Here is a 16,691-nt window from a genome sequence, read left to right as displayed (position 1 = left end):
CCACATGGAGGAGATAGAGTCAAGCATATGGATCTCAACATCAGTGGTGGAAAAAATACCCAATTTTCATACTTCAGTAAAAGTATAGATACCGTAATAGAAAGTTACTCAAGTAAAAGTGAGTCAGTCAGTAAAATACAACTTGAGTAAAAGACTAAAAGTATTTGGTTTAAAATATACTTAAGTATCAAGTAAATGTAATTGCTCAAATATACCCAAGCATGAAAAGTAAAACTATAAATAATTGAAAATTCCTGATATTAAGCAAAGCAGAAGGCACAGTTTTCTTATTTTTAAAAAATGTATGTATAGCCAGGGGCAAACTCCAACACTCAGACATTAAAAGATGCATTTGTTTTTAGTGAGTCTGCCAAGCCAGAGTCAAAATATGACAATTCTCCTGTCCTGCTAAGCTTTCAAATGTAAAGAGTACTTTTGGTTGTCAGGGAAAATGTATGGAGTAAAATATACAGTATTTTCTTTAGGAATATAGTGAAGTAAAAGTAAAAGTTGTCAAAAATATAAATAGTAAAGTAAAGTACAGATACTCCAAAAATCTACTTAAGTAGTACTTCAAAAGTATTTTTACTTAAGTACTTTACACCACTGCTCACCATCATGATCTGCTCATCAACAGCAGCCCACAAGTACATTAGGTATAGCAGTCTACACAAACTGCCAGCGGTGGACAAAGTACTCAATTGTCATATTTGAGTAAAAGTAAAGATACCTTAATAGAAAATGACTCAAGTAAACCGTTAGTCACCCAGTAAAATACTACTTGAGTAAAAGTCTAAAAGTATCTGGTATTAAATATACTTAAGTATCAAAAGTAAATGTAGTTGCTGAAATAAAAAATGTAAAAGTATAAATAATTTCTTATTCATTCAAGCAAACCAGAAGTCACCATTTCTTATTTATTTATGGATAGCCAGGGGCCCACTCCAATACTCAGACATGAATTACAAACAAAGCATTTGTGTTTAATGAGTCCGCCAGATCAGAGGCAGTGGAGATGACCAGGGATGATCTTTTGATAAGTGAGTGAATTGGACCATTTCCCTGTGCTGCTTAGCATTCAAAATATAATGAGTACTTTCGGGTGTCAGGCGAAATGTATGAGTTAAAAGTACATTATTTTCTTTAGGAATGTAGTGAAGTAAAAGTATAAGTTGTCTAAAATACAAACAGTAAAGTAAAGTACAGATACTAAAAAAAACGACGTATTTTTTTTCACAGTCTACAATACTTTTCGGGGTAAGCATCATAGCTCATATTCTGTATATAACGTCTTTAACTCAACTTTTTGCTTTGTGCTGGGACTACTGAACTGATTATTGGATATTATATTTGGGTCATCTTTACTGTTGACACTGATACAGGATAGATAAGACTTTATGAAAAGGAAATAGTTAAAGTTGTTCACCAATAGACTTATGACTACAAATCCCAGCACACCCCCTCGCCGTCGTACCTTCAATGGGCAGGGCTTATGGCTGCGTTCATATACTAGTAGGAACTAGGAAACTCTGATATTTCCGACTTGCTTATTCGTTGAACGCGAACGTGTATAACTACAACCAGTTTGGAAGTCGGACATTTCCAAGTTTCCTATTTCAGACTAGCACTTGAACCCGGCCTTAAAACGTGGGATGTTTGTGGGGGGTTGTAAAAAAAGAATGTTTGACAGGGTTTGGCTAAAAGAGGACAAGGGGGCGGTAGTAAGCGAGTCCGACGTGTGTACGAATCAACATTGAACTTACTTTTTGTATGTCGGCCACACGGCGCGGCGAGTTGATTTGTATGCGACGATTCATTTGGGGAAGACAGCAACAGCGCATAGTACTACAGGACGTCGCGGATCATTTCAATGTTTTGCACCGGGAAGCACGACTAGCACAGTAACACCGCGATTCATATTTAAAAGGTATAATGCGAATGGTTAGAAGAGCTCGAATTCAAACAAAATGGAAACAATTTAGAATCGCTGCGGCATTCCATGTAGCCAGAAGGACTACTAGGGTAGAACATAGCTGGATAGAGAGCTAGTTATTAACTAATATACATGCGAAGTTACATATCAGAAAAGCTCAAACAGAGCCTATAGTAAGTTGGTTGAAACTATTAGTTCGTTGGTGTCCCCAGTCACCAAAGAAGACTGAAGAAAATACTGAAATATGCTACGGAGAAGACTGAACCGTTTGGTATGTATGACAGCAATACACATGGCTAGGCAGCCACCTGGCACTCAAGTTTATGCGGCATGTTTGGTAGGTAGCTATAGCCAGCTAACGTTAGCCGAATATAGCTAATCGAGAATATAGCTAGCCAACCGCCTCTTGCTATTTTGTCAAGCAATTATCAGGATAATATACTCTGTCAGCAGAGTGATGCTTCTTGCTACCCATGAAAGCATGCTGGCTAGTTTTACCAAAGGTTAACGGTAGCTTATTGGCTACCATATTACTACGAAGTTTCCTCATTTACATGGATCTTTTTGACAGAGAGTAGACAGTAATTCAACCCTAGGGGAGAACGTTACAAGCTTTTGTGATAACGCCGTCTCCTCAGATGGTCATGTTTAAACAACTGATCTCAGAGCAGGTTGTCATTACCTTTCCACTTGAATGTGATGTTAAATGATAATTTTCAGTGGTGAAATGACTGTTACCCTGTTTCATAAGGTCCTGTATTTTAAAGAAGCCTCGTAAAATCATCATTGGTTTCTGTTGAACTAAAAGTTACTCAGTATCGGTCTGGGTTGAATTTCACTGTTGTCAGCAAATTTAAACCATACGTTTAATTCTGCTCAATACAAGTTTTATAGTCTTTAAATCGTTGGTGGTTGATGGTCATCAAAGAAGGGAGCATGGATCAAGCCCTTTATTCACGTGCACAGTCACAAGTCCCTGTTAAAGAACGCTCTACTTCCTTTTTATAGTCCTCCAATAACCTGTTGTCACTATTAGGTTTTATCCCCAGAGTCAATGTGAGCTGCTTAGATACTGGTGGTGGAGGAGGAGGAAAAGCAATATAATAATTATGCAGCCTGACCCTTTTCCAGCTTCCCTTTAAGTGTTGCCAGGTCAGCGTATAATTCTGCCTCCTGAGCTGTTTGCTCCTGTAATTTATTTTTTGTGTGAGCTGTAAATAACATTTTGTGTGTAGCAGCCAGCCACACTTTCATTGATGCACATTGTGCTCTAATCTCGAGCTCTGGCTTTCTGCCTTGTAATTCACACCACCCTCGCATTTGCTCGGAGGGGGAGGGAGGTGGGTCGTGGTACTTTACAGGAGGGAGGGAGATACGAGATACGGAGGGACACAATCTGAGGAGGAATCGGGAGCTTCACTTGACTTGCCTATATGATGCGCTAAAGCCCAGTGTCTTCACAAATTAATAAAAGATGGCTGTGGGAACAGAACGAGTGGTGCTGTGCTTTACGTCAGGCGGAAGCTCCAGAGGTTGTAATGCTCTGACAGGAATGCAGAATCCCAGAGCTGCCTTTCATGTTCTCTCAAGCCATTGAAGGTAGCAGCTAGATCTGTGAAGAGGTGAAGCCTGGCGGAAATGTGATAGTATTCAATTTGGAAACCCCTTCCTTGCCTCAAAGGGAAGAGCATGGACACATCAAGGCATTCCATCGCCCAGTCTCTGTTCCCTAGTACTGTAGCTACCTTTCCTGTTCCTTGGTAGCCAGTCCTCCTAACCTCCTCCTGGGTAACTGGAGTGGACAATGCTAATGTTTCTGTCTGCATTCTGTCCATGCAGTCCGGTCACTCAGTTCAAGTACATGGCTTACATGAGGACATTTGTTTTGCTGTTTATCTGTACAAGCACTTCAAAGGACAGCACATGAGAAGTGAGTTCAGGATAATGTGCAGGTTTAAGATCCAGCTGTTTTGTCTCAATGGTGCATTCTAAAGCCATTATCCTTCCTGCGCTCTGTCTCATTTCAGTTTATACTCATTAAACACACTTCTAGCAATTAGCCTATGAATTTAAGTGCCTTTTTTATTCTGGAGAGAATCTGCATTATTTGAACTTGTAATACTTTCTGCCTTAGATACAGTATGATGATTTTCAATATTTTGTCAAAATAGAAAATGGCGACAACTTTGGCTTTGACACACCAGTAGAGTTTGCTGGCTGAGAGTACTTGGCACCTCTGAACGTAATTTGCGAACTGAGTGCGTACCAATTTTACATGTAGGATCGCATGTCAGACGTCTTCAACCGGTGGCCCTTGAAACACAGCATACTGAACGATCGGCAGACGAACACTACATCTGCGTTCAGTGCAATGTGTGCATGCCTTAAGGGATCATGATGGTGACGCAGTCAGTCGTTTGAAGTCCAGCCCCGGACAGATCTAAAGGTGGACACTGTGGGGCTCACTGTGGGGCTCACTGTGGGGCTCACTGTGGGGCTCACTGTGGGGCTCACTGTGGGGCTCACTGTGGGGCTCACTGTGGGGCTCACTGTGGGGCTCACTGTGGGGCTCACTGTGGGGCTCACTGTGGCTCTGATCAAAAAAGGACCGCAAATGTTTGAGGGGCTGAGCATTTCAGGATTGTTGTTCTCCCTGCCTCCTCTCTCTCTATTTCTCTGTTGCGATGTGAGGTCCATCTAATTGAATGAGCTGCTGCAGTCTTGGGGTGTTTTCAGCAGGGTCGGCTGCACCCTCTGAGGGCGTTCAAGTTGTAATGTCACATGCACAAGTACAGTGAAATGTCTTTCTTGCAAGATCTAACCAAACAATACAGTAATCGATAACAATGTAATACTAAAAATAACAAACAGGACCTTGCCTGGCAGGGGATGTTGTCTCGTATCAGGGCTTTGCAGGCTTCAAAAAAGACAACATGCGGACCTTAATGTAAATTATTTTTTAAATTCACTGAAACATAAATTTTGTATTAATTCAATATATCGCCCAGCCTCTACTCTGCTGTGACCTCAGCGCTAATAAGCAGGCCCTCCCCTTGCGGGGGATGTTGTCTCGTATCAGGGCTTTGCAGGTGTGCATGTTAAACAGTTCTTGATCCTCGAGACGCTGTGAACCTGATTCTCAGGTCGATCTAGAGAGAAGAGCCTCGCGCCGCGGCAGTCCACAGTCAAGACACACAAGGATTCTCTCCTGATCCAATTCCCCTCCCACCTAAACAAACATTGTTGACTTCTGTGGCCTGACAGCCAGTCTCTTGTGTGTAAGATGAGCTTCTCAGTTCGGCTTCTACTGATAGCGATGGTGTTTTGTTTCAGCTGGACCGTAGCTTCTCAGTTTGGCTTCTACTGAGAGCGATGGTGTTTTGTTTCAGCTGGACCGTAGCTTCTCAGTTTGGCTTCTACTGAGAGCGATGGTGTTTTGTTTCAGCTGGACCGTAGCTTCTCAGTTCTGCTTCTTCTGAGAGCGATGGTGTTTTGTTTCAGCTGGTGCGTTCATTGGTTGTTTTGAAGTATCACAGTCTACACTGTGACTAACCATAGAGAGGCCCCAGATCCTTACTTATGATCCTAAACACCTATTGGGGAAGAGATGGGGGTAGTTTTGTCAAGTGATGAGTGAGACCTGGCTGTACAGACTGGGCTGCTCCTTGGGATTTTTTGGGGGGTTGAGTTCTCTGAGAGGGTAAGAGCGCATAGAGGCCACAGTCCTTACACGGTCTGGGTGGCCTTTTTCAATCAGGAGAGCTGCGTATTGATTAGAGCTGTGCTCCGTTTTGCCGCCATCAGTCTTGCGCCCCGGACTGGCTGGCGGACAGAAATGCTTACTCTGGACTTTTCTCTTTTCTCCACGCTCCCCTCTCCACCCAATAATGAAAACTCAGCCGCTGGAGCTCATCTGCACCACACAGCAGGACAATAAATACATTTAGCATGGGGAGGCGGGGGATAAACGGTAGCAGGGTTTTGGACAGGCTGATGGAGCACAGAGCCTGGCCCTGCGTGACTGAACCTGAGGATATGGAGGGGCATACAGTAGGTTTACCTGTTGTAACCCCTGCACTCCTCTCACTGCACCTAATGGACAGGCTTTCAGGGGCTGAGGGCGATGGGGAGAGGTGATCTGGTGTTAAATAAGGGTGCCACGGGTGCACCGTTGCTTTTTGTGGCGGTGTTCCATCTCACGTCTAAAAGCAAGGTTGAATTCTCAGTTTGTACTTCTAAATAATTCAATCCACTTGATTTATTTAAAATTCTCACCACGCTCCTCCTCTTCTGGCCTGCGTATCGTTGCTTCGCTAGCAGCACTTAAAATGCGTTCTCGTCATCCATATATTTATAAAGAACAACCAGAGAATCCCTGTTGCGCTCCATCGCCGGCATTACCCAAAGAGCGTTCGCAGTGAGCTTTGAAGAGAATGTTGAGGTGTGGTTATGTTTTTGTCTGAGTCAGAGAGACGGGGAGGGTAGGGTAATCAAAGAACCAATGTTTTGCCATCCCAGTTTTTAACCATAGTCACTGACACGAGAGAAACGGCGACCTCTTCACATGGGTTTGAGTGTCGGTTGACACACATTGTTGGAAGCCCCCCCCCAGTTAAACAACAGTACGACGATTACCTCAGAACAAACACTTACGCCAGGGTTGCCGGCAGCACCCGGCAACGGGTAGAAAAATGAGACTCTTAACCCAGGTCACGAATGACTGGGAGGGAAGGAAGGAGTGGCCCCATTCACACCAATCCTTGCCTGCAGCCTCATAGATGTTTGAATGGCAATTAGTCAGTATCTTGAATTATGAAAGATGACATCAGAAGTGCTGCAGCTGAGATGCAGATTATTCGATAAAAAAATATTAAAAGATTTGAAGCTCCTCCCGCCATATCGGATGGCTCCCTGCGCCTGACGTGGCGACGGGATGAAAGCCAGTGCGTAGCACGCTAAGTCCAGATTAGTTTAGTCACAGCCATACAGTACTCGTATGCAAACGAGAAGGGATCTACGTACAGCAGCAGTACTACCGGCACCTGAACCAGTCGTTGTCTTGGTGCTGCTCGAACCACCCCCCGCCACTCTGTGTCTAATGTTCTGAATGTTTGGTATACTTAATTTAAAAAAACAGACACAGGGCTGCCTGCAGGTTGAGACTTGAGGCTTGTACATGTTCTTGAGATACACACCTTTCCATAGAGGGGGTCGTATTAGTGTGTAGCTCAAACTGTTCGGACGCTACAGTCAGAAGTTGGCAGATCGGCGGTACCGACATCAGACATTGTGACACTTGTGGGGATCGTAGATCAAAACCACCAACATGTTCGTGAGACTCTAAAATGAAATAAAAAGGCATTGCTTCTTATGCTGGGTATCGTTCACAAGTGGTTATATATAAGTGATAGGCTAATCTTGTCTTTACATATACTAAATAATCGAATTCCCCTTTATCGGGGCAGCGGGAAAAATATACATCTATGCACTTAAATAGCAAATGGAGGATGCTTTTTCCGTGGTTCATTTTCATGCCAGGTTATATATACTCTTGTTGTAAAGATAAATGTGCTTAATATTAGGAAAGTTGAGAAATAAATATAGTAGGCCTAACCTATAGAATGCTGATGTTATGCTGTTTTTAGTAGAGGCCATCACTCTGTTTTATCCTGCAATTGCATAGCCTATAGAAATGGGCTCTCATGAAGTGTTTGATTAGATTTTCGAAGGCATTTGCACTGAGTGATTAGAGTAACAATAGAGTGCTGAGTACCAGGCAGTTAGCAACGTTGGTAGGCTACTAATGACCAGCAGCAGCATCAGAGCTCGGAGAAGCTTAATTAGTGACTAAACGGTCACATGGAATTTGACTGCCTTCATGACTCGTGACCGGCGGTGATACGGTCCCCGCAACAGCCCTAGGTGAGTCACCTTTCCATAGGGTGGTCATATTAGTGTTGTAGGCCAAACCATTCGGATGCCACAGACATTTTTGTGAGAAGCCCGATTTTTGAGATTTCTCACGGTCTGACAAACACCGTTGTGGTCTCTGCCACCTTTCACCACAGATGCGGAAGGCCGCCATTTGGCGCATGAGGTGGATTGAGACTCAGCCCATCTTAAACAGACAGATTTTGTTTTTTTGTTTATTATGCAAATTCGATTTCCATGGAGCCCTAGATATTGACTCAAGGATTGACTCAATGCATTCACTGTGCTAAAATACACCAAATCTTGGTTTTGCATCTCAAGCTACAGTAAGTTTTCCCACTTTCACCTACAGTGTGTTTGTCTTTTGTAAGTGGCTATATGTTCCTTGTTCTTTTTGCTGTGACACTCTTGGACATGTTTTTGAGGAACAATAAGTCCCATTGCAGACAGGGCGACCACAGGCTTTGTTCAGCATTGTTCAAAAAACGCTTATGCATTTCCTGTTTTTTTTAAAACATTTTAACACCTTCCCACAGTTTTTCTGCAAGTAGTAAACATTTTCACAACCCTCAGTGTGCAGTTTTATCATGACGTGCTCATCTTAGGCGATGCCCGAGGCTGGAGACTGCATTGCTTTTACACAGTGGAACTTGAATTACGCAGCGTCTCATTTGTATTCATACCCTGTATGGACAGTGAATGATGAATGAATCAAGAAAAAGCATTTCTTGAGTATGGCCACCTGTTAGGGCCTTTTTCTCACAACGCGGACACCTGTTAGGGCCTTCATCTCTCAACGCGGGCACCTGTTAGGGCCTTCATCTCTCAACGCGGACACCTGTTAGGGCCTTCATCTCACAACGCGGACACCTGTTAGGGCCTTCATCTCTCAACGCGGACACCTGTTAGGGCCTTCATCTCACAACGCGGACCCCTGTTAGGGCCTTCATCTCACAACGCGGACACCTGTTAGGGCCTTCATCTCACAACGCGGACACCTGTTAGGGCCTTCATCTCTCAACGCGGACACCTGTTAGGGCCTTCATCTCTCAACGTGGACGTCTCTGGTCTTGGAAAAACATTCCCAAAATCGTCATTTAGCACTTCTGTCAATAGCTTGCTTTACTAGCCTACTGTATTCAGCTCCAGATGGATCCCAAATTAACACGCTGTCTCCCCCTCCCAAGTGTAATGCAGGCCAGTCCACAGTACACGAATGGTACGGAACACTGTCTGCTACTGGAACAATGGGCCTTTCCCATTCAACAGTAGCTCCTTAGGACTAACCAGTCCTCAATTCAAGTTGCTGTTGTCCTATTAATAAACTATGGTGCTACTCGGCACTGTCTGTGAATGGCAGTCAGGAGCGCTTTGAGAACTACAATGGGTCCTAGTGAACCAGTGATAGAGGTGCCACCATACTGTCATGATGGTACGATGTCTCTTAAAGTCACGACAGTCTGAACTGTTGGCTAATTTTAGATGTGAAGTTTGAAGTCGACTGCAGTCACTGGTGGGAACCATTGACTGCAGCTGGAAAGTTCTGTGACTAGGTGAATGTGAGATTGTAACTGTGTTAATAAGAGCGCAAGAGGCAAGCAGACAAGATGGAGGGAGAGAGGAGAGTGCCAGCACTAGCACTGCAGTGACTAACTGCATTGGTGTTTTGTATGTGGTCTGTTATGCGCTCACTGTTAACTAGCAGATTAGCTTTATATAGCTGTTTTTGCTGTTGGTCATCCTGATTGTCTTGATGAATGTCTGTTGGCATCACATCTGGAGTATTGAAATCGATAAGCTTCTTGTGTTCCCAAAATATATTGTTGACGAACACAGTTCAGTCCGTTTGTGTGCTCTTGGCTGTTGGCTGTCCCCACACACAAACAGGCCTATGTTTTTTGTTGATATTGCCTGTTGTGTTATCAGTGGCGCTACTGTACTGGAGCTTACGGCTCTCCAGTTCCCAGTTTATGGGGAAGTTGCCCCTTTAATCTACTTCATTTTCACTTCTGCCTGGAGAACTATTTGAAACGGATGCTCTGATTTGAAATAATATGGCCCTGCGTTGCTACATTTGCCCTCAGAGTAGTCAAAATCAGGTGTCGTTGACTCGTTGGTGCACGTGCAGGGCATGAAGAGGTACTGTAGTCTCCAGTGTTCCCGCTCTCCATGCCCTGCACTTCACACCTCATGAAACCAGTAAGTCGGAGATTTCCTTATGAGGCTCATACAGCAACAAGCTTAGGACTTCATTTTACAAGGGAGGACCAGCTGGATGATGTCTCCTTTTGAATTTCTTCCAACAGACCCTCAACTCGCATCCACACTGCTTTGCTCATTTGACTGCAAAATCAGATTTGCCGTGTCCAGGCATGTGGTATGCAAACACAAATTCAGAGACGCCCTCTGTTCCCACAGAATATGTTTTGACCGAGCTGACCTCGACAGCACCTGCAGTCACAGGCATTTATTTTGTTAGCGTACATCATGATATCAGGGCCCACTCTGCCCCGAGCTCCACAAGCCACTTGTCGTGTTCACTCACTCCCAGATACCAAGTGACAACAGCCAGTATCCCCTTTGAGATTATGTTCAGGTGCTCATTGCTTCTGCTTCCTCTATTCACCTGAGTTGAGCAACCCAGCACCCACCAACCAGCCTTGTCTGTCAATTTCACTTGGAGATTCAGGCCTCGAAAGCAGCAAGCCCCTTTCTTTCTCTGGCCAGTTGATGTATCATTTAAAGTATCTCCTCCAGTGCTAATTTTTTTTTTTTGTGTATCCGGGTAACTGTGCCTGTATTGTTTTTGTGTATCCGGGTAACTGTGCCTGTATTGTTTTTGTGTATCCGGGTAACTGTGCCTGTATTGTTTTTGTGTATCCGGGTAACTGTGCCTGTATTGTTTTTGTGTATCCGGGTAACTGTGCCTGTATTGTTTTTGTGTATCCGGGTAACTGTGCCTGTATTGTTTTTGTGTATCCGGGTAACTGTGCCTGTATTGTTTTTGTGTATCCGGGTAACTGTGCCTGTATTGTTTTTGTGTATCCGGGTAACTGTGCCTGTATTGTTTTTGTGTATCCGGGTAACTGTGCCTGTATTGTTTTTGTGTATCCGGGTAACTGTGTGCCTGTGTGGATTGTTTTTGTGTATCCGGGTAACTGTGTGCCTGGATTGTTTTTGTGTATCCGGGTAACTGTGTGCCTGTGTGGATTGTTTTTGTGTATCGGGGTAACTGTGCCTGGATTGTTTTTGTGTATCCGGGTAACTGTGTGCCTGTGTGGATTGTTTTTGTGTATCCGGGTAACTGTGTGCCTGTGTGGATTGTTTTTGTGTATCCGGGTAACTGTGCCTGGATTGTTTTTGTGTATCCGGGTAACTGTGTGCCTGTGTGGATTGTTTTTGTGTGTGTTGTCAGTTTGGCTCGAAGAGGGCTTGCCTGCCCCTTCACCTGGACACCCAGGTTGCTGTTGGCTTTGTGGATTGCAGTATGGCTGTGGTATGCACCATGCCACTGTTGTCTGCTGGTTCTCCAGGAGTAGCTCACCCCTGTGTGTTGCAGTGTGGTGGTGGCCGGCTGCCAAGCAGAGATGGGTTTTCAGGAAGGTAGGGGGGAGGGTGTTGCTGCACATGATGGAGGTGTCTTTAGAGAATGTACTGTATTGTACACCTATATTGTAATCGGCATTATAAAGGTGAACAAAATTCCAACCAGACATGATGGAAGCTATTCTAATTGAATTTTGTCATGGTTGCAGTGGTTTATCTTGCCAGTTCATGTTTTGAGAGAAACCAGAACTCGGTACTCGTCAGTTCCTAGATGTCAGTTCCTAGATGTTTTGCCCGTTCTAGGTCTCGGAAAAGAGACAGGACACGGTGTCGTCAGACTGTGATGTCTTCGTCCGGGGTTTGGCAATGGCTGAATGCAGCATTCTGTTGCCTCCACCTTGAATACCATGCATTTTTCCTCTCCGTACCAGCCTCTTCCTGTTTAACAATGTGTGCCTAATTTCCTTTAAAGCATAATCTAATAATGTAAAGTTGGGAGCTCTAGTCAATCCTCTAATGCACTGTTTATTTCCCAGCAGTTGGGTCTCGGCTCAATTGAGTGTTCCATGTTTGTTTTATTGATCCGCATCTCTCTGTTGTAGCTAATGCATTTTCACCGAGCAGGAATCCACTGTCAAACTTTGACGTCCTGGCACTTCCTCTATAATTTTGCTTTTGCGGCCTTCCATTATTGGCTTTGAGCTGCCTAGTTTGTCCTTTGACTAAGAGGCAAAGATAATTCCATCAATTTGACTTTCCCCTTACATTAGCCTTTCCTTATATAGCTTGGCCTCGGCCGCACTGTTTTTGGAGATGATTATTGCGATCACGTAACGGTGTAAAAATGAATTTGGCCCTATGGTCTGACCCTCATTATTTTACACTGACATTCCCTCCTAAATCGATGACCATTCAACACATCTGTTCTTATCTATTGGACCCCAGGGAGTTTTCATTGGACCTCTTCCTCTTTTTAATATGCAGTTTAATTTAAGGCATGATTTGTATCCTCTGAAGTGTCTTGTGTTTCTGTTGAAAATGGACCCAAATGTCATCTTCCAGGAAATCTAGTTTGTGGCTGGTTGTTCAATAACTTCATTTGTTTAAAATCCCCAGTCAGTGTTTGCTTACTGTGGCTCTAACCTTGAGGCAGCATTGCAATGTCGTCGCTCTCGCGGTTAATGACTCCCATAGAGAGAGACTGTCTCAGATGAAAAATAGGGTAGCAATGGGTAATAACTAACCCACAGTGGTCTCTGGCTGAATGGGGAAACGGGTCTACAGTCGAAGCCAAAGGCACTGAGAATATTTGTATTCTCTGCTTCAAGGCTCATTTTTGTAAATTGTTCCTTTATTTGCAGTGTGAAATTTGCATTGTCCAGGGAGGGTAGTTGTGTGTGTGTGTGTGTGTGATCACTTAGTTTCTGTGCTGCCTGCTTTTACCCAACGTTCTGTCATTAGGGATGCATTATGTGTTGTCTTGTTCACAGCTTTCTCAATCTCTAATGGTCTTATTACGACGGAAGCAGGCATTTTTGAAGTGTACTTCACTGAGTACCTGGGGAGAAAATGATCCGAGTGGAGGGTCCCTCGGAGGGAGAACGGTTGAGAATAAGATGCACTTCTTTTGGCGGTCCCACTCCGTAGTGTGGGCTACATAGGGTTACGAGACCTATTTTCTGTTTTGAAATAGAAAAACCTGTGTGTTTTTGTCCTTGGAACTGGTTGTGCTTCCTCACTCTCTCCCCTCATCGCCCTGGCACGCCGCCCTCACTCTCTCCCCTCATCTCCCTGCCACGCCGGTCCATCCGGTCTGTCCTGTTGGAGGAGCGCTATGCTGTGCCTAGTGGGCAGTGCATTACAGGTTTGACAGCTACACTGAGGTGTGAACAACGCTTCCTCTCGCTCATGCCTGACGGAGCATTATGCAATCACTTGGCTCTTCCCAGACTGGGAGACAACAGGACTGTCTGCATCTCAATTTCTGCACAGGGAGACATTTTCCTTTTGAAATCTCACTCCGCCTTTAACGAGAAGCATGTTGTTCCTCATATGCATTGCTAATGAGGCGCCCTAGACTCAAGTCTGTGCTTTGATCTAAGCTGTCCCCAGTACAGTCGGTGGACACCTCAGTGTCTAGCTGGCTTTTGTTCACACTTCACAGGCACTGTGGCGTTTGGTCCATGATCAGATCAGCTGTCTGTTGGTGGCGTCTGACCGACGGCTGTCAACGTCACACATGGCCCCAGTGCATTAGGTCTACAGATCGTTTAGCTGGAGAACCTTAATAATTCACTTCCTCCGTAATGGCTGTGGAGCTTGTGCTTTTAACCAGGCAGAAGCACCTCATATAGGCTCTGTGGCTTGGGGGGGCTGGTGTTGAGTGAAGGTGCATAAGAGAGAGTAGTTCTGAAATCATGGGTGTCCTTTCCAGTTAAGGGATGGGGGGGTGTATTAGTGCGTCTTCACTCCCTGTCTCGTCTGTTCTCTTGAGGAGGTGGTGGTGCCCAAGACCACTGGAGAGAGGGAGAAAATGGCCTTGATACATTTGATACTCCCACTTGTCAGGATACAGGAAAGATATTGTCTCAGTCTAACAGTGTTCTTCCTGAACCTATAGATGGGCCTCAGCTGTGGGGGAGAAAGTCATCCTTACACTCAAGGTCTTACCCTGTGTTTCACCCAGATTGTCATTTTAAGGAAGTTGAAAGAATTGTTCTTTGAGTACAGGTGACCTTGTGCTGGGGGAAACCGGGAGTCTGGTTCTGCCTGCTGACCCTGTCTACCAAGGTCTCCCATCCTTGCTCTGTCTTCTCTCTGGTCATGTGAGAGTTCATAGGGCCTTGGTCAGCAGAGCACAGTGCATTGAAGTGACTTGGCCTTGCCTGCGCTGCCGCCTCCGCCGCCTCCTCAGTCTACATCTGAACAAGCGATAACTGAGCCCATAAATCTGGTGTTAGCAGCCTCTTCTCCCCAGAGGCAGCGCTTTATAACTGACTAATCATCGACTGTCCACCTTGGAGGGAAGAAATGAAACTCATTACAGAACTGGTCCACCCTCCATTTTGGTCCGTTGACCCATGTAATACTTTCCTTTGTCCCTGTGAAACCTTAGCTTGCGTTCAACAGCTTTTTTTGGTGCGCCGTTGCTTTTGAAGTTTGCAAAGAGCTTTTGTAATTATTTTCTGCACCTCCGACTGGATGGTATTATATTATGGTTCATGGCCTTGATTTGAATTGATATTATGGACTTGAAAGACTTAGGACTTCGAAGTTAAAGAAAGGAAAATGGTTTTCCACGACCCGATTTGCACTGTGGTAGAGGTAAACGGTATCGTTGTTTCACTGATTATGCACTGTGGTAGAGGTGAACGGTATCGTTGTTTTACTGATTTTGCACTGTGGTAGAGGTGAGAGCAGTATCGTTGTTTCACTGATTTTGCACTGTGGTAGAGGTGAATGGTATCGTTGTTTTACTGATTTTGCACTGTGGTAGAGGTAAACGGTATCGTTGTTTTACTGATTTTGCACTGTGGTAGAGGTGAACGGTATCGTTGTTTCACTGATTTTGCACTGTGGTAGAGGTGAATGGTATCGTTGTTTCACTGATTTTGCACTGTGGTAGAGGTGAACGGTATCGTTGTTTCACTGATTTTGCACTGTGGTAGAGGTGAACGGTATCGTTGTTTTACTGATTTTGCACTGTGGTAGAGGTGAACGGTATCGTTGTTTCACTGATTTTGCACTGTGGTAGAGGTGAACGGTATCGTTGTTTCACTGATTTTGCACTGTGGTAGAGGTGAATGGTATCGTTGTTTCACTGATTTTGCACTGTGGTAGAGGTAAACGGTATCGTTGTTTCACTGATTATGCACTGTGGTAGAGGTAAACGGTATCGTTGTTTCACTGATTATGCACTGTGGTAGAGGTGAACGGTATCGTTGTTTCACTGATTTTGCACTGTGGTAGAGGTGAACGGTATCGTTGTTTCCCTGATTTTGCACTGTGGTAGAGGTGAACGGTATCGTTGTTTTACTGATTTTGCACTGTGGTAGAGGTGAACGGTATCGTTGTTTCACTGATTATGCACTGTGGTAGAGGTAAACGGTATCGTTGTTTTACTGATTATGCACTGTGGTAGAGGTGAACGGTATCGTTGTTTCACTGATTATGCACTGTGGTAGAGGTGAACGGTATCGTTGTTTCACTGATTATGCACTGTGGTAGAGGTGAACGGTATCGTTGTTTTACTGATTTTGCACTGTGGTAGAGGTGAACGGTATCGTTGTTTCACTGATTTTTTGCACTGTGGTAGAGGTGAACGGTATCGTTGTTTCACTGATTTTGCACTGTGGTAGAGGTGAGAGCAGTATCGTTGTTTCACTGATTTTGCACTGTGGTAGAGGTAAACGGTATCGTTGTTTTACTGATTTTGCACTGTGGTAGAGGTGAACGGTATCGTTGTTTCCCTGATTTTGCACTGTGGTAGAGGTGAACGGTATCGTTGTTTCACTGATTTTGCACTGTGGTAGAGGTGAACGGTATCGTTGTTTCACTGATTTTGCACTGTGGTAGAGGTGAACGGTATCGTTGTTTCACAGATTTTTTGCACTGTGGTAGAGGTGAACGGTATCGTTGTTTCACTGATTTTGCACTGTGGTAGAGGTGAACGGTATCGTTGTTTCACTGATTTTGCACTGTGGTAGAGGTGAACGGTATCGTTGTTTCACAGATTTTTTGCACTGTGGTAGAGGTGAACGGTATCGTTGTTTCACTGATTTTGCACTGTGGTAGAGGTGAACGGTATCGTTGTTTCCCTGATTTTGCACTGTGGTAGAGGTGAACGGTATCGTTGTTTTACTGATTTTGCACTGTGGTAGAGGTGAACGGTATCGTTGTTTTACTGATTTTGCACTGTGGTAGAGGTGAACGGTATCGTTGTTTCACTGATTTTGCACTGTGGTAGAGGTGAACGGTATCGTTGTTTCACTGATTTTGCACTGTGGTAGAGGTGAACGGTATCGTTGTTTCACTGATTTTGCACTGTGGTAGAGGTGAATGGTATCGTTGTTTCACTGATTTTGCACTGTGGTAGAGGTGAACGGTATCGTTGTTTCACTGATTTTGCACTGTGGTAGAGGTGAACGGTATCGTTGTTTCACTGATTTTTTGCACTGTGGTAGAGGTGAACGGTATCGTTGTTTCACTGATTTTGCACTGTGGTAGAGGTGAACGGTATCGTTGTTTTACTGATTTTGCACTGTGGTAGAGGTGAATGGTA

The 16,691-nt window shown here is 44.4% G+C and overlaps 1 protein-coding gene across 6 annotated transcripts in view; it reads left to right on the top strand.

The window, feature by feature from the left end:
* The first annotated feature begins 1,664 nt into the window (after nucleotides 1-1,664).
* LOC110504953 (phospholipid-transporting ATPase IG) overlaps nucleotides 1,665-16,691 on the top strand; it is a 72,894-nt gene continuing 57,867 nt past the window's right edge. For 5 of the 6 annotated variants that reach the window (XM_036969719.1, XM_036969718.1, XM_036969715.1 and 2 more), the window contains exon 1: nucleotides 1,666-2,204. In XM_036969719.1, the coding sequence (XP_036825614.1) occupies nucleotides 2,178-2,204 (27 nt within the window). In that variant the 5' untranslated portion in view covers nucleotides 1,666-2,177. Of the gene's footprint in view, nucleotides 2,205-16,691 lie in introns of all 6 variants that reach the window. The other variant, XR_005041142.1, reaches the window with a different exon arrangement.

Source organism: Oncorhynchus mykiss, chromosome 31 (genome assembly GCF_013265735.2).
Source record: "Oncorhynchus mykiss isolate Arlee chromosome 31, USDA_OmykA_1.1, whole genome shotgun sequence".
NCBI classification, from domain to species: domain Eukaryota; kingdom Metazoa; phylum Chordata; class Actinopteri; order Salmoniformes; family Salmonidae; genus Oncorhynchus; species Oncorhynchus mykiss.
The sequence above is the reverse complement of the archived record's forward strand: the minus strand, read 5'-3'. Positions and strand labels throughout refer to the sequence as shown.